General features: G+C 41.8%; 3 protein-coding genes across 7 annotated transcripts in view; 2 read left to right on the forward strand and 1 right to left on the reverse strand.

The window, feature by feature from the left end:
• Positions 1-14,325, forward strand: part of RXFP1 (relaxin family peptide receptor 1) — a 91,674-nt gene extending 77,349 nt beyond the window's left edge. For 3 of the 4 annotated variants that reach the window (XM_073341463.1, XM_073341467.1, XM_073341465.1), the window contains 6 exons: positions 802-873; positions 4,342-4,413; positions 5,716-5,945; positions 9,007-9,417; positions 10,391-10,609; positions 13,101-14,325. In XM_073341463.1, the coding sequence (XP_073197564.1) occupies positions 802-873; positions 4,342-4,413; positions 5,716-5,945; positions 9,007-9,417; positions 10,391-10,609; positions 13,101-13,402 (1,306 nt within the window). In that variant the 3' untranslated portion in view covers positions 13,403-14,325. The remainder of the gene's footprint in view (positions 1-801; positions 874-4,341; positions 4,414-5,715; positions 5,946-9,006; positions 9,418-10,390; positions 10,610-13,100) is intronic. The other variant, XM_073341464.1, reaches the window with a different exon arrangement.
• Positions 14,326-14,571: 246 nt separating this feature from the next.
• C4H4orf46 (chromosome 4 C4orf46 homolog) lies at positions 14,572-17,251 on the reverse strand. The gene is made up of 2 exons (XM_073341470.2): positions 16,897-17,251; positions 14,572-16,289 (listed from the first exon to the last, which is right to left on the reverse strand). The coding sequence occupies exons 1-2, from the start codon at positions 17,065-17,067 to the stop codon at positions 16,134-16,136; spliced, it is 327 nt and encodes a 108-aa protein (XP_073197571.1). The 5' UTR covers positions 17,068-17,251; the 3' UTR covers positions 14,572-16,133.
• A 499-nt stretch (positions 17,252-17,750) lies between these two features.
• ETFDH (electron transfer flavoprotein dehydrogenase) overlaps positions 17,751-21,220 on the forward strand; it is a 29,924-nt gene continuing 26,454 nt past the window's right edge. For both annotated transcript variants that reach the window (XM_073341471.2, XM_073341472.2), the window contains exon 1: positions 17,751-18,041. In XM_073341471.2, the coding sequence (XP_073197572.2) occupies positions 18,008-18,041 (34 nt within the window). In that variant the 5' untranslated portion in view covers positions 17,751-18,007. The remainder of the gene's footprint in view (positions 18,042-21,220) is intronic.

The raw sequence follows: 21,220 nt of genomic DNA on the forward strand, positions 1-21,220 counted from the left end.
CGGGCTCAGCAGCTAGTCCTGGCTGGGCTGGGGAGGACAGGACTTCCTCTTCCCCTGCATCTGGGGCCATGTCAGACCTACCCCCAGATTTCTCCCCCAGCTGTAGGAAGCTCTGCAAGCTCTCCCCTACCCCTGCACATCCTGTACCCATCACTCCTCAGCTGCCAGGGGAGGAATCACTGTACATGGAGCTACTCCCCCATCCACCTAACCCCCGTGTATCCAGACCCCCCTCATACCCAGACCCTCCCACTGAGCTCCCCAATGCCATGCTGGAGTCTCCACAGTTATTTGACAAATAAAATTTGCAGAATTTTGCAGAATTTTAATATATTGTGTGCATGCTTTTTAATTTTTTGGTGCAGAATGCCCTCAGGAGTATTAAATATATGTGATTTTTTTGGTAATCTTGCAGTCCTAGCTAGAGATAAGTCTGGGTGGCACTTGATCTGCAAGGAGGCGATGCCACTTTGGATTTGCTATGATGATGATGAAGAATTCTTTGGAGCTTTTTTTAATATATAAAGTCCAAAAAGTTTAGCAACTGAAATATTTCTGCAATTAAAAACATTTAATAAAATTTCTTGTGTTAACATCACACCTGTGAAGCATCAGTCTGTTCTTTGTTCTTGTTTACCAAGTTGTCAGGTAGAGGAGTATCACTATTTACACTTGTAACTGCCTTACTATGTGTCACTATTACAGGAATTGAAAACAAAGGGATAATGTGGCTAGACATTATCTTTAGAACAAGCTTTAAGGAATCTGCACAGTACTAGATATCACTGTTTGCATTTACAGGAACCTTTCATATAACCCAATCCAGCAAATACAAGCAAACCAGTTTGATTACCTACTAAAACTCAAATCCCTGTAAGTATTTAGTCCTTTTGATATATGTGTTATGGATATTTTCTTTTTGATTTTGCAATTCTTGTTGAGAAAAATTGTTTCTCCAGAACAAGTGTAATAGCAAGCCATATATGAGGTGCTTTGTATCTCTACTCCTCTATTTTATTTATTGGTGTCCCTCAAAGATGTAACTTTGAAAAAAATTACTTACAGTATTCAAATATTTTTTCCTGAGCTCTCCACCTTCTTTTGGGGGAAATTTTGAAGCACAAAAAGAGACCAGTCAGTCCAGATATCATATAAAAATATCCAGAAAGGGTAAAATCAATTCCACTGTCATGAAGGTAAGGGCTTTTCTAGATGAACAGTTAGTGCACTCCTCACGCTGGGGTGTAAATCTACAGCACACTGGTGTGTCGCACACTAACTCTCCATGTGAACAATGCTACCACACATTAAAAGTTCCATAGCACGCTCTGAAATGGAACTTCTAGTGCATGGTATCAGAGTCCAAAGGGCAACTTAGTGCACAGCAGACTAATGTGCTGTAGATTTACACCCCCCAGCTTGTTGTGCACTAAATCACCCCGTGGTCAAGTCCTTAGGTGCCTCACTCCAGGCTGGAGGGAGGTGGCTCCCTCTGCTTGGGATTCACGGCCATGAACCCTCTCCTAGAGTTAAACAAACCTGTTGGTGGAGAAGGAGATGCCCCATCCCCCTTTATCATTTAGCCCAGTGATGAAGGTATTTATTTGGGATGTGGGAGACACAGTTCCGTTTCCCATTCCTCCCTGATGGAGAACAGATTTGAATTTAGGTCTCCCCTTTCCAAGGGGAGGTATGAGGTATTTTAGAGCAGATTATGCTCAATCTCTCCTGTTGAAGCTGTTCTACTGCATATAAATTAAATATTCATTAGGCCATAGAGCAAACGTGAATGTCCTAATCACTGGACTGTAGAGTCACTCATCTGGGATGAGTTCCAGTCCCCTGTTTCAATATGTATTGAATTATTTATACACAGTGAGTTTCCACAGGAAAGCTTGAGAAAGACCTACCCCATATTCCAGTGATAGAAAAGACTGTATTTAGAGATGTTATGCAGAAAGACTTGATAAGATTTAGACGTAACCCAGATGTAAGGACCAAGGGAGAGGTCTGAGTCCAAGATGACACCCAGAATATAGGCCTGAATGATAAGCAGGATGGTGGTGTTGTCCATGGTGATCAAGAAAGGAGGGGTTAAGGGGGAAAATGAAGAGCTCTGTTTTAGCTATGTTGATCCAGAGCTGATGGTTAGACATCAGTGAAGAGATGTCAGAGAGACAGGCTGAGATTTTAGTCTGGACAGGAGACAGGTCTGGAGTAGAGAGGTAAATCTGTGAGTTGTCTGCATAAAGATGATCGTTGAATTTGTGTTTATAGATGAGGTTATCCAAACATCAGATGTAGAGGGAGAAGAGAAGGAGACCAAGGACGAGCTTTTTTGGAACCCACACAGAAAGTAGGAGTGGGAATTAGGAGGCTCACTGAAGGAGCAATTAGAGAAGTAGGAGGAGTCATGGAAGCCAAGGGAGGACAAGATTTCAAACAGAAGAACATGGTTGATTATGTCTAAGGCAACTGACAGGTCAAGGAGAATGAGAATGGAGTACTGGTTCTGAGATTTGGCCAAGAAGAGGTCATTTGAGCTTTTGGAAACAATGATTTCAGTGGTGTGCAAGGGGCAGAAGTTGGATTGGAGAGTGTCTAGGATGGGTTTGGAGGAGAGGAACTCCAGACAGTACTTGCAAACAGTGTGTTCAGTGAGCTTTGAGACGAAAGGGAGAATGGACATGGGGCAATAGTTGGATTGGCAAGTGGGATGAAGGTTGGGTTTTTTTCGAATGGGAGACACTAAAGCATGTTTGTGTTGTGAAGGGAAAGCCTAGAGGAGAGTGAGTAGTAAGAAGAATAAGGGAGGGGATGAGAGTGGACGTAAGGGAGATCAGGAGATGGGATGAGATTGGGTCACTGGGACAAGTGGAGGTGTCAGAAGAAGAAGAAAGCAGATGAGAAATTTCTGCATCAGTGACCAGAGATAAGCAGAAAGTTGGCTGGGAGGAGAAGGGAAAGCAATCATTCTGTGGACAATAAAACAAGCCCTGAGGAAAAGGCCTTAAAAGACCCTTAGAGCTGGCCACTACCTCACAGCTACTAACCATTAAGGCAGATACTGTTCTTCACCTGTGGCTTGATCTGCTGTGAACTCAGGTGGACTTTGCACTCAAATCTTTATAGGATAGGCCCCAAATTCATCTCAGTGCAAATCAAAAAACAACAGTATATATTTAGAAAACACACTATACATTTAACTGTTGCACTGTTTGAACTGAAAGAATTAAGTAATTATTCTGTTAATATAATACTATAAAATTATACTTCAGTGACATAACATTGTAGTTGAAGATATTAATGCAATTTTTTCTTACATTAAGAAAAAATAAAAACAAAAAAATCCCATGGTAGTTTTGAAAGAGTGGCCAACATTTTAGGAAAGATGTGGACAAATTGGAGAAAGTCCAGAGGAGAGCAACAACATTTTGAAAGGTTTAGAAAACCTGACTTCTGAGGAAAGCTTGAAAAATGGGGTATGTTTTGTCTTGAGAAAAGAAGCCTGAGGAGGGACCTGATAACAGTCTTCAAATATGTTTAGGACTGCTATAAAGAGGACGGTGACCCGTTGTTTTCCATGTCCATCGGAGACAGGACAAGAAGAAATGGGTTTAATCTGCAGGAAGGGAGATTTAGGTTAGACGTTAGGAATGGTTTTCTAACTATAAGAGCAGTTAAGTTCTGGAATGGGTTTCCAATATAGGTTGTGGAATTCCCATCATTGGAAGTTTTTAAGAATATGTTAGACCAACACATGTCAAGGATGGTCTCGATATAGTTGGTCCTGCCTCAGCACAGGGAGCTGGACTTTATGACTTTTCATAAAGTCCCTGCCAGCCCTACATTTCTGTGATTTTTCTCAGTCTTTGTCAAATCAGTATGCCAGTCATTGGGTGAATTCAGTGGTTGTTATTATAGCTAGCCAAGTGCTTTGGACCATCTGAAATGAAAGGCACAATATGAATGGTAAAATATTATTATTAGAACTGTTATTTTCCCTGAGATAATGGAAGAACATCAATAGAACAGTACTTTGGAAGGGCAAAGCAATAATATAGATAACTGAAAGTGCTGAGAGCACTGAAAGAGGCTCCTGTGTGCTCTTAGGACAGTGAGATTATCAAAATTAACTGTAATTTATTTTATTTAACTTTTTAGCTTTTTATTTAGAATTTCTACTGCAGAAGTTTCAAATATATAAATGGACTAGAAGCAATTCTCATTCATCTATAGCTTCATATAATCAAAGCTACACAATTGTGCCCACAATAAGCTTGTTGTGTTTTACCACTGATTTTATGTTGCCTTTTTTGATTGTTCATATATCGGTTATAGCAGCCTGGAGGGCATTGAAATTACAAATATCCAAAGAAGGATGTTCAAACCACTTCGAAATCTCTCCCACATGTAAGTAGATTATTCCAGTTTTCGTCCTTATGTTTTGAATTTTTAACTTGACAAAGTGCAGAATGTTTAAAAATAGAAATGTATGAGAACTTGCATTTACTACCTCTCTGGCTGGTGAATAGTTGAAAAACCAATTGATGCCGTCAGCTAAACTGAGATTATCATTAAGAAAAAGTGATGGGGGCAAAGTTAGGATTCATTTTAACATAATGATAAAATTAAAATTATTATTAAATCTCCTAAACAACAAAGTTCAGTTCCTTGTAAACAGATATTGTACTGACTCTATCTAGGTTTGCTTATTGATCTATAAATGATTTAAAGTAATATTAATAGCACCAGTTTAGGTATGCTAGTATATATATAATGTATTCTGATATAGACCATTATTAATAATGTTTCTGTGGCTCTCAGAATGTACCAGATCACTTTCAGCTGATGAAAAAATACAACCATAATCAGCATGAATGATCAAACCTTTATCAGTATCAGTAAGTAAAACAAAGGGGGGAAAATACCCCAACTTAGCAGCTGGGTGTAGATCTCGTGACTTTCTACAGGCACTCTTCGCTTTCTGATTCCCCTGCAGACATTCTTACATGCCTTCACATAAGTAATTAAACTAGGGAACGGGGAAGGAGGGCAAGAGCTGCTTAACTCCCAGCTTAGTGAGGACTAGCTATTGCTTCTGCACTCTGTCACAATCATATCTTTTTATAGTGTGCACTATGGATTCAATTAAAATAATTACTTTTTTTAAGTACTGTTATTACTGTTTAGCACACTTATGTTGTGCTTTTAAGCATCAAACCACTAAACAAACATTAACTAACTAATCGGTTCATACCCTGACAGGTTTTATACAGACTTGAAGTTTATTTCAAATTCAGACTGGAAATAAGGTTCACATTTTTAAACATGAGAGTAATTAACCACTGGAACAATTTACCTTGGCGAGTGGTGGAGTCTCCATCACTGACAATTTTCTAACAGATCTGCTCTAGGAATTATTTCGGGGAAGTTCTATGCCTTGCATTATACAGGAGGTCAGACTAGATGATCACAGTGGTCCCTTCTAGCCTTGGAATCCATTAATGAATTTATGCATTTCTTTGTGTGCATACTGAAAAAATCAAAATCCTTTATTACTAGTTTTCTATTACCATAAAACATTTTATGCTTTGGCTCTTTACTAGGTGTTCCACAAATGCCCATATTATTGTGAAAAACATGTATCCCAAGCCACATCAATTTGATAATCAGAGTGAAACATTTTTCTCATTTTCTTTTTTCCTCAACCAGATATTTTAAGAAATTCCAGTATTGTGGATATGCCCCTCATGTGCGCAGCTGTAAGCCAAATACCGATGGGATTTCATCCTTTGAGAATCTCTTAGCTAGCATTATACAGAGAGTGTTTGTCTGGGTTGTTTCTGCTGTCACTTGCTTTGGAAATATCTTTGTTATCTGCATGCGACCTTACATCAGATCTGAGAACAAGCTCCATGCCATGTCAATAATGTCTCTCTGCTGTGAGTATTCCCCCGAATAAAAGGTATCAAACAAATATAAAAATCTGGTTTTAGTGTGTCTGGCTATAAATTTTATTATTATACAGCAGAGCACTAGATTGCAAGAGCGAGAAAGTTCAGCCAAATTATAATATAAGATGCTATACCTCAAACAACACAAAGGTTGTTGGATTCTACCTTTAAGTTACTGTGGAGAGTGGGTTAACACTGAAGGCAAAGTGTCTGATATTACTCCCATAGAAGTTGAGTGTCAAATCACAGTCTTCAATAAGAACAGGAATGAGCCCCAAATTTTCAAAGGAACATTAACCCAGCTTCATCACAATTATGAACATATAGTAATTTGTGCACACCAGCAGGATTTGTGTTCAAAACAATCCAATTTGCATACCGGTTGTAACAACTCAATTTTACACACGTTCTGTGCGTTCTGTTTGCAAGAGAAAATTCTGTTCTTTACATGACCAAATGATTGTGTGTGCAAATGCAGGACTGACTTTGAAAATGTGACCCTGAATGTCAGAGCTTCTTTTTAAATTTTAAAACCAAGAATTGTTGACAAACGACTTCGTAATTGATCAATGGAATTACAAATTCCCTGCCTGTGTCTGAGAGACAAGGTGGGTGGGGCAATATATTTTATTGGACCAACTTCTGTTGGTGAGAGAGGCATGCTTTTAAGCTTACATAGAGCTCTTCTTCAGGACCTAGAGTTGGCCGAATAAGAGATATTACCTCACCCATTTTGGCTCTCTCATATCCTGGGATTAACATGGCTACAACACTGCATACTGCATTTATTATAAATTAAATACAAAGAGGTCTACCTTAACTTTGGTATTTCATAAGATTACATAAATCACATTAGAAAGCAATTGTCAATTGTATATAAAGCAGGACAGCAGCATTTCTAAATACCCACTGTCCAGGACTCTGTGGTTTGTTGGCTTGTCCAAAATACTGCGCTAGACACTCCAGGAACCCTTATCCCAAATCCTTACGAGGTCCACAGCAGGGCTACCCTGTCTCTCTCACTTTCAGCATTGCTATCTCTTACAACTTTCTTGCATGTCTCATGATATTTAATCATTTCCTTAAATCCCCAACTACTGAATAAAAAAGAGATTGCATGGGAATCTCAACTGTTATTTTAAAAAAATTTTTTAGTACTTATGGTTGCAGTGAAAAGATTGAAAACATGAAGCAAGTGCACCCTACATGCTCAAAGAATGTCAGGCAAATAAAAAGAACCCCAAATTTCTTCTTAACCCTCCCCAACCCTCATGATTGGGTGGGGGGGGGGCTGATTCATGCTTTTTTAACATTTGGGTTTGGCATATTGTCCCCCTCAGGTGCACCCAAGGAGGTCTGCAACAGAGAGCTTCTCCTGTCTAGAGTTGGTCAGAAATTCTCCAACAGAATGTTTTTCCATTGGAGAATGCTGATTCATTGAAGTTAAAACTTCTGCTGAAGCTGTTTGCTTTTGACAAAGGTCTGATGGAAAGCAGGGACGGTTCTATGGAATCCTGCCTACCAGCACTGGTTCCTAGGATCACAGCTCCTTGGCAGCCTGCCAGGTGGACTGTCCTTGAGCCAGTGACTTTGGGGCTTTCAAGGTCCATGGTTCTGGGACAGTCAGGTAGACTGCACCTAAGCTGGGGACTCCAGAGCTTCCAAGGTCCAGGACTCAGGGGCAACCACTCATGCAGACTGCCCTGGAGTCAGGGACTCTACGGCTTTCCAGGGTCTGTGGCTCTAAGAATGGCCATACTGGGTCAGACCAAAGGGTCGATCTAGCCCAGTATCCTGTCTTCCGACAGTGGACAATGCCAGGTGCCCCAGAGGGAATAAACAGAACAGGTAATCATCAAGTGATCCATCCCCTGTCGCCCATTCCCAGCTTCTGGCAAACAGAGGCTAGGAACACCATTCCTGCTCCCACCCTGGCTAATGAATTTATCTAGTTCTTTTTTGAATCCCGTTATAGTCTTAGCCTTCACAACATCCTCTGGCAAGGAGTTCCACAGGTTGACTGTGCGTTGTGTGAAAAAATACTTCCTTTTGTTTGTTTTAAATTAATTATTAATTTCATTCGGTGACCCCCTAGTTCTTCTCTATGAGAAGGAATAAATTACACTTCCTTATTTACTTTCTCCACACCAGGCAGCCAGCTAGGTGGACTGCCCCTGAGCCAGGGATCCCAAGGCTTCCACAGTCCACAGCTCCAGGGTCACCAGCCACGTGGACTGGCCTGAAGTTGCAGGCTCCAGGGCTTTCCCATTTTTGGAGTATTTCAAAATTTTTGGTTTTTGTTCCAGATCATAATTAAACCAAATTTCAAAATATTGAAAGCCTCCACAAAATGGAATTATCTTTCTTTGCACAGCTCTAATCCTGACAATGCCTAAGGTGGCTCGGAGAGGAACTCCCTAATGCATACTTTGAACAGTGTGCATGAACCCTCCCACAATATTTTACTTTTCACTGTGGAGCTAATTTAGTCAGTCACATGTGCAGTCGGCCTGCCTTGCTTGAGAACTTTTCAACCTCAGTAAAAGGCTCTGTGCAATCTGTATTGTGCATGCCTAGTATATGATTTTTCATAGGATCATAGCTTGGGCAAATCAAAACTAAATGTATGTAACACTAGCAAAGAAACTTCTACTCAATGTGAACACTTTGAACACCAAGTTTCAGTGTTCTAGCCATTTTGGAACTAGAACTGTTCATAAAAAGGTGCAAGAAGTATTTTTGTAATGAGAAATGTATGTTATTTTTATTCATGCTTTATAACAACTGTTTTTTGCATGAACTTAAAAGAAAAATCATTGTAGGGCAGAGAGCAAGAATGAAAATATGTCAGCCCAAATGGTGAAAATTTCAGAAAGGCAGCAGTCACTGAAAACTAGTTAGAATTGAGAATTTTGTAACCTTAACTATAGTTGTTGGTAGAACTTTAAGTATATTATTAATACATATATATTGTAAAATAAAGGACAATTCAGATATATAAACCAAATTATTCCCTATTTATTCATGTTCTTAAATGCTATTTCTACAGGTGCTGACTGTCTGATGGGAATATATTTATTTGTGATTGGAGCCTTTGATGTTAAATATCGTGGAGAATACAACAAGCATGCTCAGTTGTGGATGGATAGTATCCACTGCCAATTGGTGGGATCATTGGCTATTCTGTCCACAGAGGTGTCAGTTTTACTGTTGACTTACATGACTTTGGAAAAATATATATGCATAGTTTACCCTTTTAGGTATTTGAAGCCAGGAAAATGCAGGACAATTTCCATTTTGATTCTCATCTGGGTTATTGGCTTTGTGGTTGCTTTTATTCCACTGAGCCACAAGGAATTTTTCAGAAACTACTATGGCACCAATGGGGTCTGTTTTCCTCTTCATTCAGAACAGGCAGAAAGTACAGGAGGCCAGATTTATTCTGTTGTTATTTTTTTAGGTAAGTATGTTATGTTTCTTCCTTTACATATGTTAGCTGGAGCTACACGGGGAGCCCACGTTTCAAACGAAGCTGGCAGCCTTACTAGGCTGCCCAAATCCCATATTTGGATGCTCTGATAAGTGCATAAGGTGGGCATTTATATGCTAAAGTACAACGATCAGCACCCAAGAATTAGATTTGAACCCCTTATTTACTCATGTTTGAAAATGGGCGCTCTGTGAAAGTCTGAAACCCACAAATTTATAAAAATATTTTTAAAATCTCAGTATTATACACAAGCTTACTCATTTGCTGCTTAGTTTGATGATGGTGTGATGACCAGTCACTGGTCAGTTGGTTGGAGCATGTGCTAATCAGGGATTGAGTCCCCAATCTTTGCCTGTCTAGGCCACATCTTTCTAGGGTCGAAAGGATGGTCTAGTGGACTGTGCATTGCACTAGGAGTTAGGAGATCTAGAGTCAGTTCCTGGTTCAGTCGCAGACTGCCTGTGAGACCTTGAGCAAGTCAGTTAATCTGTCCTGTGCCTCGATAAGCCATCTGTAAAAAGGGGATAATACTGACCTGAGAGGGTTGTTGTAAGCATAACATTCCTTAGTAGTTAGCAGGTGCTCAGATAGTACAGGGATTAGAGGTTGTAATGTGTCTGGGTAGATGATTGTCAGTAAAGCAACGCTGAAACCAAAGAACACAGACCTACAAGATGCACTACATGGTTTAGATGGCAAATGTTCACTATTTAGTGATAATTAATAAATATACTTTGAGTAAGGGGGGCATTAACCTCAGTGTCCTATATAAAGACTGACTCAAGTTCTACCTACCTATCTAAATTCCAGTTGTATTAGTAGTTTGGATACAAGATTCTCCTTTGCTACCTGCCCTATAACTTGCCCAATTTGCCAGTAAGCTACATGCCTGGAAATATTAATTCAGGTCTTAAAGCACTAACATCCCTTAACTTCTTAACAGGTGTAAACTTGGCAGCTTTTATCATCATTGTGTTTTCCTATGGAAGTATGTTTTACAGTGTTCACCAAACAACCATCACAGCAACTGAAATCCAGAATCATATTAAAAAAGAGATGACCCTTGCTAAACGCTTTTTCTTCATTGTTTTCACTGATGCACTATGCTGGATTCCCATCTTTATTTTGAAATTGCTTTCTTTACTTCAAGTAGAAATACCAGGTATGTTTTTTGTTTCTTTTCTAAATAAAAAAATTCAGTTAAATGGCTTGTGTGAAAGTCAGCTAGAAAATGCAAACTCGAGTGCTAACACAAAATAATCCTATGTTATATCAGTTAAAGCTTAAATATTCCCACCCCAAGTCTATTTTTTCTAGCCACAGCAATAAAAGTTCAAAAACTTTTCAAAAAGTTCAAAAATGATCATATATTATTGCACAATGGACAAAATTTGAAAACAAAATTTTAATTACAGCTGGTATTTCTGATCCTATGGCTCTTGGTGGCAGCCACATTGCTGCAATAACAGCTGTTGCGGCTCTGATGTCTGAACTCAATGTAAGACTACACTAAAAAGTCTAGCTTGATGTAGTTTCTTTCAACCGTTCACTGCTGCAGTGTTCCTTTTGAAAAGAGAGTTGCGGGGGGAGTGGGGAGGTCACAAGGTTAATTTAGGGAGGATTGCAGTATTGCCACCGTTACTTCTGTACTGCTGCCTTCAGAGCTGGGCAACCGGAGAGCGGTGGCTGCTGACCAAGGCCCAGCTCTGAAGGCAGCAGTGTTATACCAATAAAATAAAAACCAGCAGGAACTTATTAAAGGGGAAAAGGCAAAATACCACATTTATTGTGAATACAGAAAGAATCATAGTCAGCAGTTACTTATAGCTATAACATTCCATTCAATTTCATATTTATTCACACATTCATTCATACAAACACACACAGAGAGGTTCTGCAAGGTTGTTATCATAGTTACCAGCCCTAGAGTTACTCATGCCAAGCCACTGGCCAGGTGGCCTGGACGTGAGGAGGGAGCAGGGCCTCATCAGATGCACATCTGATGCTCCTGGAAATTGGTTTGCAGAATCAGACCCCAAAGTTCTCACTTTCTAGAGTCCATTTTTAAAGGAATTTCTTCCTATGCCAGTCTGTGGGAATTGCTTCATCATGCTGTTGCTGAATCAATCAGCAGATGGCACATTCCTGACGGCTCCGTGCTGCCAGATGTTATCTTGTTCTTTGGTTCTCCCATTCTTGAGGCTGTTGGGTGGATTCCAGTCTGCCCTGTGGGGGTCCTCTGGTTATTTTCCACTTGACGCCTTCTTCAGCCGATGGACACTGGATTCTTAGGCTGGCACCTCCCTTATTATTCAGTTATTATCCACACCAAGCATCCATCCACATACATCCTCTATCTCTATTTTAATCACAACTGTTAACAAAGCAAGATGAATACAACAAAAGGGCTTGGAGTCTCTGGGTGCTGTTTCTATTTTTACAGAGTATTGCTTTGAGTTTCTCTCTGTGTGAGTAGTTGTTGTTACAAAGAATTGCTTTGAGAACAGACTGTGTTTTAGAATGTACTAACACAATTAGCAGGTTGCAAGTTTCACACAGAGAGGGAGAGAAACAGTACCAAAAACCAAGAGGCCTCTTAATTAGTAATACCCTGGAATTTAAACTATGGGGAATCAAACTCATTTGTGATTTTAATACAGAACTTCTTTAATATGATCCAACAGCAGCACAGAAGTAAGGGTGGCAATACCATACCATGCCAGCCTTACTTCTGTGCTGCTGTTGGCAGTGGCTTTGCCTTCAGAGCTGGGCTCCCTGTCAGCAGCTGCTACTCTGCAGTCACGCAGCTTTGACAGCAGCACCACCATCAGCAGCAGAACAGAAGTAAGGGTAGCAGTACTGCAAACCCCCCCCCCCACAATAACACTGACCCCCCCCCCACACACACACACACAAACTCCCTTTTGGGTCAGGACCCCTACAATTACAACACCCTGAAATTTCAGATTTAAATAGCTAAAATCATTAAATTTACAATTTGTGAAATTGACCAAAATGGACCATGAATTTGGTAGGTCCCTACATATCACAAAGGACATTTGTTTAGTATAAAGGCTGCCACCAGCAATAGTAGGCTTAGAAATTACTACTCTATCAATTTTAGTTATAAATACATGTCAGAGGAGAGACCTAGTGAGAAATTCTTGCCTTTCAGGAAAGTGGACTCAGCAAAAGGGTGTTAGAGTTATCTTTTGAAAGGGGTAGAGTCAAATATCAAATGTCTGACCAAAAAATGTGTATAGCAAACGTCCCCGTAGGAAAAGGAAACTTACTCTGAAAATGCATTTTTTAAGAAGTGCAAGTCTCCTCTACCTAAGAAAATGTAATTCTAAAAGAAAGTATTGTTAGAAGTAGACAGAGTGTAGTTTGAAGGAATGAGCACAAAGCTGAGTCAGGAAATCAAACCCCAGCTCTGCCACTGGCATGCTGGGTGAGCTTGGACAAGTCCCTTCGACTCTCTGCCTCTGATTCCCTAACTGTAAAATGGTATAGTACCTACCTACCTTAAGGGCCACTGTGAAGATATCAGTTAATATTTGTACACTGCTTTTAGCACAAAGTACCATATACTAATACAATGTTATTGAGTACATACACTTTTGAATATTTAAATTTCTTTTTTCCTCCTCAAGGTACTATAACTTCCTGGGTGGTGATTTTTATACTGCCTATAAATAGTGCTTTGAATCCTCTCCTCTACACTCTGACCACACGACCTTTCAAAGAAATGATTCAGCAGGCTTGGTATAATTACAAACAAGGAAGATCCATAGGAAGCAAAAGCAATCAGAAAACATATGGCCCATCATTTATCTGGGTAGAGATGTGGCCAATGCAAGAGATTACACCAGAGTTAACAAAGCCTGCTATTTCTACAGACTCCTCTGAAACATCAGCAACCACACATTCCACAAGACTGAATTCATACAGATAAATGTTTTGAATAGTCACAGTAAAATTTGCACAGCCATCTCTGATGTGGACTCACTGTTTTATAGCAGTAAGGAAAAAGATGTAACACAGATTCACATCAGTGATGGCCAAGAAGTCTAATCAGAAAAAGACAACAGAGAGTGAACTTAACAGTACATACATTTTTGAAGAGCCTTAGGAAGTAGTAGCCATAGGAAAAAAAATGTATGCGAATAAAATTCCACTATCAGTCCAATTTTTACTTTCATTTTGGGGCTGGGCAGATAAAGTCAAAAAGGTTAAAACTGTTACTTTGTACCTTTCTAAATTCTAAAATGTAATTCGTATGCAGTCTATTGTTAGATGACCAGATTGCTAAAAATATAAAAGTTAACTCTGAATGGCTATGCAACTTCCTAAACTTTAGTCAGTTGCAGTATTTTTCTGAAGAGTTACTCATAGGTCAGGCATGGGGCACTGGACACCAATTAAAATGATTCAGATTTATGAATACTTAAAAATGGTACAACGTTGAGCTACGTTTTGGGGGGTCCCAACTGAAGCAATCAGGCAGATTCTCCATATGTGTGTATCAGATTTTTTTTTTTTTTAAAGACACTTTGATATTATGAAAGAAAGGGATACTGGATAAGGAAACTTTCAGTAACTGGCTTGTGGCCAGCTGAGTTCCCAAGATAACACAGCTGGAGGAAATGCTCTTCTGCATTTACACTTTGAAGTTTTTTTTAAAAAAGCAAAAAGATGTTTTTAATGTTTGCACTCAACTTCCTAAAAGATACAAGAAGGAAAATATAGTGTGACTCACACTTTACTGTTTACAAAACTTTGAAATATGTTAGAATCAAATACAGAACAGATGAGTATCATGTTTCCGCTACTGTATATATTGATTTATTTGGAATAAAGATTTACCTGCTGATCAAACTGATTGTTTTCCCCTTGATGAAAATAGTAAACACACCATATTTCATTTTGTATCCTCACTTGATACTCTGGATAATGCAGAATGTCTGCAACATTAAACTCTCCTTTACTCCACTTTGAGAGCATCAAGTTGATTAGCTAAATAATCAAGGAACAGTAAGAGCACCTGTACTACTTACAGCCTTCTCTACACTTTGACAGATGGGAGGAAGGAAGAAAGAAGCTGCCATAATTAGCTGTTCAATATTTGTTCTAATGTCTTTTATTTTTTAGGCAAAAGAAATAAATAATTAGATTTTCTTGGGTGGGGGACGGGACACCAAGAAATAGGGATCAATGACTACTCAGTCATGGCACACCACTACATTTTTCTATAGCTTCCCAACTCATTTCAGTGCTGATTTTTTCATGTGTTTCTGGGTACAGTAGCTATGATCCAGATATTTACCACAAATTAGAAATCTTTTAGATAGTCGATCCTTGTTTACAATGGTATGCCAGATTATAGGGTTTGAATCAGAAACCTACTAGTTCGTTAAATGGGAGGAAATGCAGAACAAGTTCTGATACAGCATATTATTTCAAAGATTACAGAAAACGGAGAATTAGCACAGATACTACTGAAACTGAAATATACACTTCAAATAGCAACCCAACCTTTTAATACACAATACAGCTGAGTTTCTATCGGAAGAAAAATATGATCTAAGCATACAATAAGGCACTTTAGATATAGTTTAGTAACCAAAATACATAAAAATATCAGGTGTAGAAGGGTTTGCAGTGATCAAATAATCTGTAAAAATGCAACTATGGAGAAAAGTATTGAAAAACTGGCTAAGATGATTCTCAGTGTAGGGAGGGAGCTGGGCTACAGTCTTAAAAACGAGAGACCAAGTTCTAGACTCATTTATATCTATATTAATACCTGTTAAATGGCAGAATAAGAATGGAGTTTGTATAGGTATAAGTGAAGGCAGAAAGTTTCACAAGTAGTCTCGTTTGATTAACAAGATATTAAAGAGACTTATTTTGGAAATAACAAGCTTATATACATTCCTGAAGGCGATGGTGGTTAACAAAACTATAGCTGTCTGCAAGTGATTACACTTGGGGAATTCTTGATTTACAGAACCACGGTGGTCAATTAGAGAGGTATCAGATATCTCTCTCTGTGTGGTATCTGAATACAAGTGTAACATTACTCTAATGACAGGTTTCAGAGTAACAGCCGTGTTAGTCTGTATTCGCAAAAAGAAAAGGAGGACTTGTGGCACCTTAGAGCTCACGAAAGCTTATGCTCTAATAAATTGGTTAGTCTCTAAGGTGCCACAAGTCCTCCTTTTCTTTTTGCGATTACTCTAATGAAAATTTTATTTAGTACATTTCATATGTACTTGCTAATCAATAGAACTGCAAGGAAACCAACAGTTTAAATATCCAGACTTGGTCCCTCTTCCCAAGCCAAACTAAAACAGTCTATGCTATTATCAACAGATTCTGAATGATGTTCATGCATGCACCAGTATCAACATTTTATCCACAGAAACAGCTTGTGCACAGAACAAAACATTTCCTTGAAGGGGGGCAGTTGATGAAAGCCCCGTTAAGATATTATAAAAAAAAAAAAGCACAAAAAAGTTGTTTCAGTCTTCATTTATACAGACATTCCTTAACCCAGTATGGCCGAGAGCCAAGTCCTGGCATTGCAAGATAAGGGTAACAAAGTGGAAATGCTGTGGGATGATTCAGCTTCAGCTCACGCAGGTACCCTCTTGAGCTTTCCTCCTGTGTGTGTTTGCACAGAGTCAGTCACTGGGTTTCAGAGATTCATATCCTTCCTTCAGAAGATCCCGCCACGTTTTAAGGAATCGGGCATTTTCTGAACATTTGGTCGCGAGCTCCTCTACCTGGGCTGACACAGCAGATGTTGCCTCCAGGATCTTTGTTAGCGAGAATGCGGCCTGCAGCAAGAACATAAGAACCACCATGCTGGGTTAGACCAATGGTCCATCTAGCCCAGTGTCCTGTTTTCCAACCATGGCCAATGCCAGCTGCTTCAGAGGGAGTGAACAGAACAGGCAACCACTGCATGATCCATCCCATTGCCCGCTCCCGGCTTTGAGCAATCAGAGGCTAGGGACACTCCAAGCATAGAGTGGCATCCCAGACGATCTTAGCTACTTGTGGACCTGTCCTCCATGAAATTATCCAATTCTTTCTTGAACCCCATTACAGTTTTGGCACCAAACGCACACGGGGTGTTCAGAGATACCGGGAGGGGGGCGCAGCCACTCTGAGGTCTGCCTCACGTTCCTGGATGGCCAGGTCCCGGGCTGGTGGCTTCCCCGCGCTCTGACCAAGGCAGGGCGACAGACAGGTCTTGAATCAGTCCTCGTCTACACAGGTACGAGCAGAGGTCTGATTCCCCCCCTCCCCCCCGAACACTCACATTCCGGTTCAAAAGGGTTTAGCTCATGGGGCTGGGAAAGGGGTGACACTGGACCCGGGGCAGCGTGCCTGGCGCTGGGCACAGCGGGGCCGGCTCCGACCCGCGCGGCGGAGACTCACGTCATCGATCTGCATCTCCACCTCCTCCAGCAGCTCCCGCGGGTCACTGGGCTGCTCCAGCGGCCGCGCCCCGCTGCCGCCGCCGCTCCGGCTTCTCCTGGGCCCGGCGCCGGGGGAGACCCCGAGGGGCGCGACGGGGGAAACGGGCTGCGCCGGCCCCGCCTCAGCCATGCTCCCTGCCTCGGCTCCGAACGGCCGCAAAACGATCCCTCGAAATCAACCGGTTTCGCGGCGCGCGCGAAACTCACTGGCCCCGCCCCCTACCCGAGGGGCGGAGCAGGAGCCTTCGGCGACCCCGCCCCCCATCGTAGGGCCGGTGATCCGTGAGAGCGTATCCCCTCCCCCTCCGCATACACCACCCCAACTTCCGTTCTGCTGGCCGGGGCAGGGAGGGACTCGGTAATGTGGTCCGCGACTATCCCCATATGCAGTGCAGCTCCACTTGAACTACTACTCCCAGCATGCAGCGCGGGACCTTCCAGAGAACACGGATTAGACCATTGATAGGCGCACTGCATGCTGGGAGGGATAGTTTTCTCCTGCCGCAATGCATGCCGGTATCAGGCGTCCTCCCCGGCTCCGGCCTGCATCCGCCAGGCCGTTAGCTATGGCGGCCATGGATGCCATTATACAGCCCCGCCTCCTCGCGTCCCGGGAGTTTTGTTTAATTATGGGACAATAAAGAAATTCCTTTTCTCCGGCCACACTGGGCTAGCGCATGCGCCGTGCTGCACCCTTCCCTCAGCGGGGAACATCGCCCTGCCTGTAGGGCGGGCCAGCGCCTCTCCTTCCGCAGGGCATTCTGGGAGCTGTAGTAATCCCTCTCCCGGCAGGTAGCCTGGCGCGCAGGCGCAGTGGGGCGGGGCCGCGGTGGCGAGAGCTGCGGGTGTGCGCTGTGCGGGGTGAATGCCATTGGCCGGGGCTGTGCGTGGGCTCGCGGCGGCAGGCTGACCCGGAGCTCCAGAGCCCGGGCGCTCGGGGAAGGCAGAGCGGGGACCCCCGGGCGCTTTGGGGGGCGGGTTGTGCGTAGCGGGCAGCGGCAGCGTTCGCCCCCTGTTCCCGGCCCTGAGGGGAGGCTGCCCCGTCCCCGGGGGGCGCCCAGGCAGGCACCATGCCGCTGCCGCTCTGCACGCTCTCCAGCCAAGGTAACGTGGGGCGTCGCTCGTGGGCACCTTGCTGGTCCGCGGGGCTAGTGGGCTGCAGGCTGACTCTCGGGTGGTGCCTGAAAATCACCCGCTCCCCGAGCAGTTTCCTCTTCTGCCCTGTTAACGTGCCACCACGATTCCTTGCTCGTGGGAAGGGGGGCTGTGCGCCCCCCCCATGTGTGCGGGAATAGCAATGGGGGTAGGACAGGGGAGTGAAAGTGGCGAGGATAGCTCAGTGGTTGGAGCATTGGCCTGCTAAACCCAGGGTTGTGAGTTCAATCCTTGAGGGGGCCATTTAGGGAACTGGGGCAAAAATTGGGGATTGGCCCTGCTTTGAGCAGGGGGTTGGACTAGATGACCTCCTGAGGTCCCTTCCAACCCCGATATTCTATTAAATTAAAGCTAGGGGGCCTGTCCAGTAGCAAGTATGATTGTGGGCCGTGCCCATCACACACGGCTGCCCCTCCCCTTGTCTTTACAGCGAGACACAAAACTGGACCAAAGGTCATTGCCTTGTGACTCTTACAAAACAGATATATTTGAACACGAATCAGCAGTGTTGTGATGCCCCTTGCTTGTGCTTGATGTGCGAGGTAGTGATTTAACGTGTTTAGAACGGAAAGGACACTGACCCCACAGTACTGGCCAGAATAACCATTGTTGTTAGTTCATTTACCTCATTTGACTGTGTATTCAGTTCACAATTTCTCCCTGTGGAAGTCATTGCAGTGCTGTACGTGTCCACCCATGTGGAACTCTTGCAGGATCAGGGTCTTGCAAAGTCAGATCTTAATTTTGTAGTTTGATCCTACAGCCACATACACATGTGAGCACTTTACATCAGATAAAACACACTAGTAACTGTTTGTATATGACAGTCCAATCTGGGGAACATTAATTCATATAACTTTCCTCACATGAATAAAATTGCATGCATAATTGTGTGCAGGACTTGACCCATATATGTATCTGTTTTATTGGTGTGTTATCTGCTGTAAAGTACCATGTACAGTGTATACATTTTTTTCTCTTTTTTTAGGTGGTGATTTCCCAGTGTTGTAATGCATGGATAATAGGAGAAAATAACAGTTACTTTTCCATCTTTGTTCCATCATTTAAATAATGAACATGGAAATAATCCCCTTGTTAGCAGTTAGCAAAGAGTTTCATATGGATACAAGTTCCTTCCCTTTTAAAAAAATGTTTGCAAAAAGTTCAGACTTATGGGTGTTATGAGTGAAGTACCAAGTCACTGAGGCCCCAATCCTGCAGTGACTTCTATACAGGAAGGTCAGATGAGTCTGCCTGCTCATTTGACAGTGCAGGATTGGGACCTAAAAGATCATTAACAAATGCATATCTTAGTTTCATATAACTTTAGTCAAGAAGGAATCTTATCATAGCGCTCTCAAATGGTAAATGAAGGTTGCATGTTTTAAGGAATGTACCTGCAGTTGTTTCTGTGGTTATGAAATATGTTCTATTCTGCAATACATTACTAACTGTAAGGTTCTCTGTTTTAAAGTAAATACTGCTTGAGACTCTTACTCCTAAATCTATTGCAGTTCAGTGTGACATCTGGATTGTCTATTTAAGTTAGTATGACTTAAGCTACATAAATAATACTTGTAGTCCATGTGCATTACACTGTTCCAAGAGATTACACCCTGTGGTGATATAAAGGTTATATTGGTTTGCCTTTTGGTTGGGTGTATTATTCTCAAGTGCCAAGACAAAAATTGTTCCTCTCTATCTTGGATATCGTGCTCCTGCTACTTTGAAGAAATATTTGATAAATGTTCAAAGCATTTTAGGAAACAAGTGATACTTATTTAAGGTCTCTCTTCACTTGTAAAGTCAGGCTGAGGGATTGGGGGGTGGAGGGAGGGAGAGAGGATTCTTAGTTTGTGGTGGTATGACACAGGTATTTCTAGTTCAGATGGCTTATGAGCTGTGACACTTTAAAAATTAATATATATTTGTGATGTTTCACTCAAAATGATTTTATGAAAATATGCTAATGACTGAATATAATGTAACTGGAATTTGCTTCATGCAAAAGGTCTCTTGTAAGGTATCATTACAAAACTTATAATTTACTGAGTGTGGTCATCCTATTTGTATAAATGTATCACTCTTGTATCTGAAACTAGAAATGTGAAATATAACTCTGAGGTTCTATTGTAGTTATGCAAAGTGTGGGCCATTATTGGTGGTTTGGAATCTTGATGGCTCCCATCAACCAGGACAATTGACTGTGGGTGGCTCTGTTTGCTTGCAGGCCTTCCTGTGAGTCAGGCTGGGAGGAATGAGGGCTTGAAGTCTTACAGTGACATGTGATTATGTCACCTGAACTGGAATCCATCTTTAACCTGGTGCTTTTCCATTGAGAAGGAGGGGTAGGAACCCAGAGAAGGACAAAGGATTCCTGCCTTATGCAAAAGATATATAAGTGGGTGGAACAGAACAAAAGAGGGCTGCAATCATGAGAAATCCCCTAGCTACCACTTGAGCTGGAACAAGGGCTGTACCAGGGGAAGAATTGTGCCCAGACTAAGAAGGCGGCCAGTCTGTGATAGAAACTTATTGAAACATCTCTGAGGGTGAGATTTTGTCTGTATTTAGTTTTCTTACTGTTAAACTTAGACTTTCATGTTTTATTTTATTTTGCTTGGTAATTCACTTTGTTCTGTCTGTTATTATTTGGAACTACTTAAATCCTACTTTTTGTACTTAATAAAATCACTTTTTACTTATTAATTAACCCAGAGTATGCATTAATACCTGGGGAGGGGGGCAAACAGCTGTGCATATCTCTCTATCAGTGTTATAGAGGACGAACAATTTGTGAGTTTACCCTGTGTAAGCTTTATACAGGGTAAAATGGATTTATTTGGGGGTTTGGACCCCATTGGGAGTTGGGCATCTGAGTGTTGGAGACAGGAACGCTTCTTAAGCTGTTTTCAGTTAAGCCTGCAGCTGTTGGGGGGCATGGTTCAGACCATCAGGCAAGCGTGTCTGGCTCAAACCAGGCAGGGCACTGAAGTCCTAAGCTGGCAGGGAAAACAGACTGAGAGGTAGTCAAAGCACATTAGTTGGCAGTCCCAAGGGGGTTTCTGTGATCCAACCCGTCACAATATTTATATGAAGATATGGGACCATAAGATAGGGTCTGAAAT

The sequence above is a fragment of the Lepidochelys kempii genome, chromosome 4, assembly GCF_965140285.1.
Source record: "Lepidochelys kempii isolate rLepKem1 chromosome 4, rLepKem1.hap1, whole genome shotgun sequence".
In the NCBI taxonomy this organism is placed as follows: Eukaryota; Metazoa; Chordata; order Testudines; family Cheloniidae; genus Lepidochelys; species Lepidochelys kempii.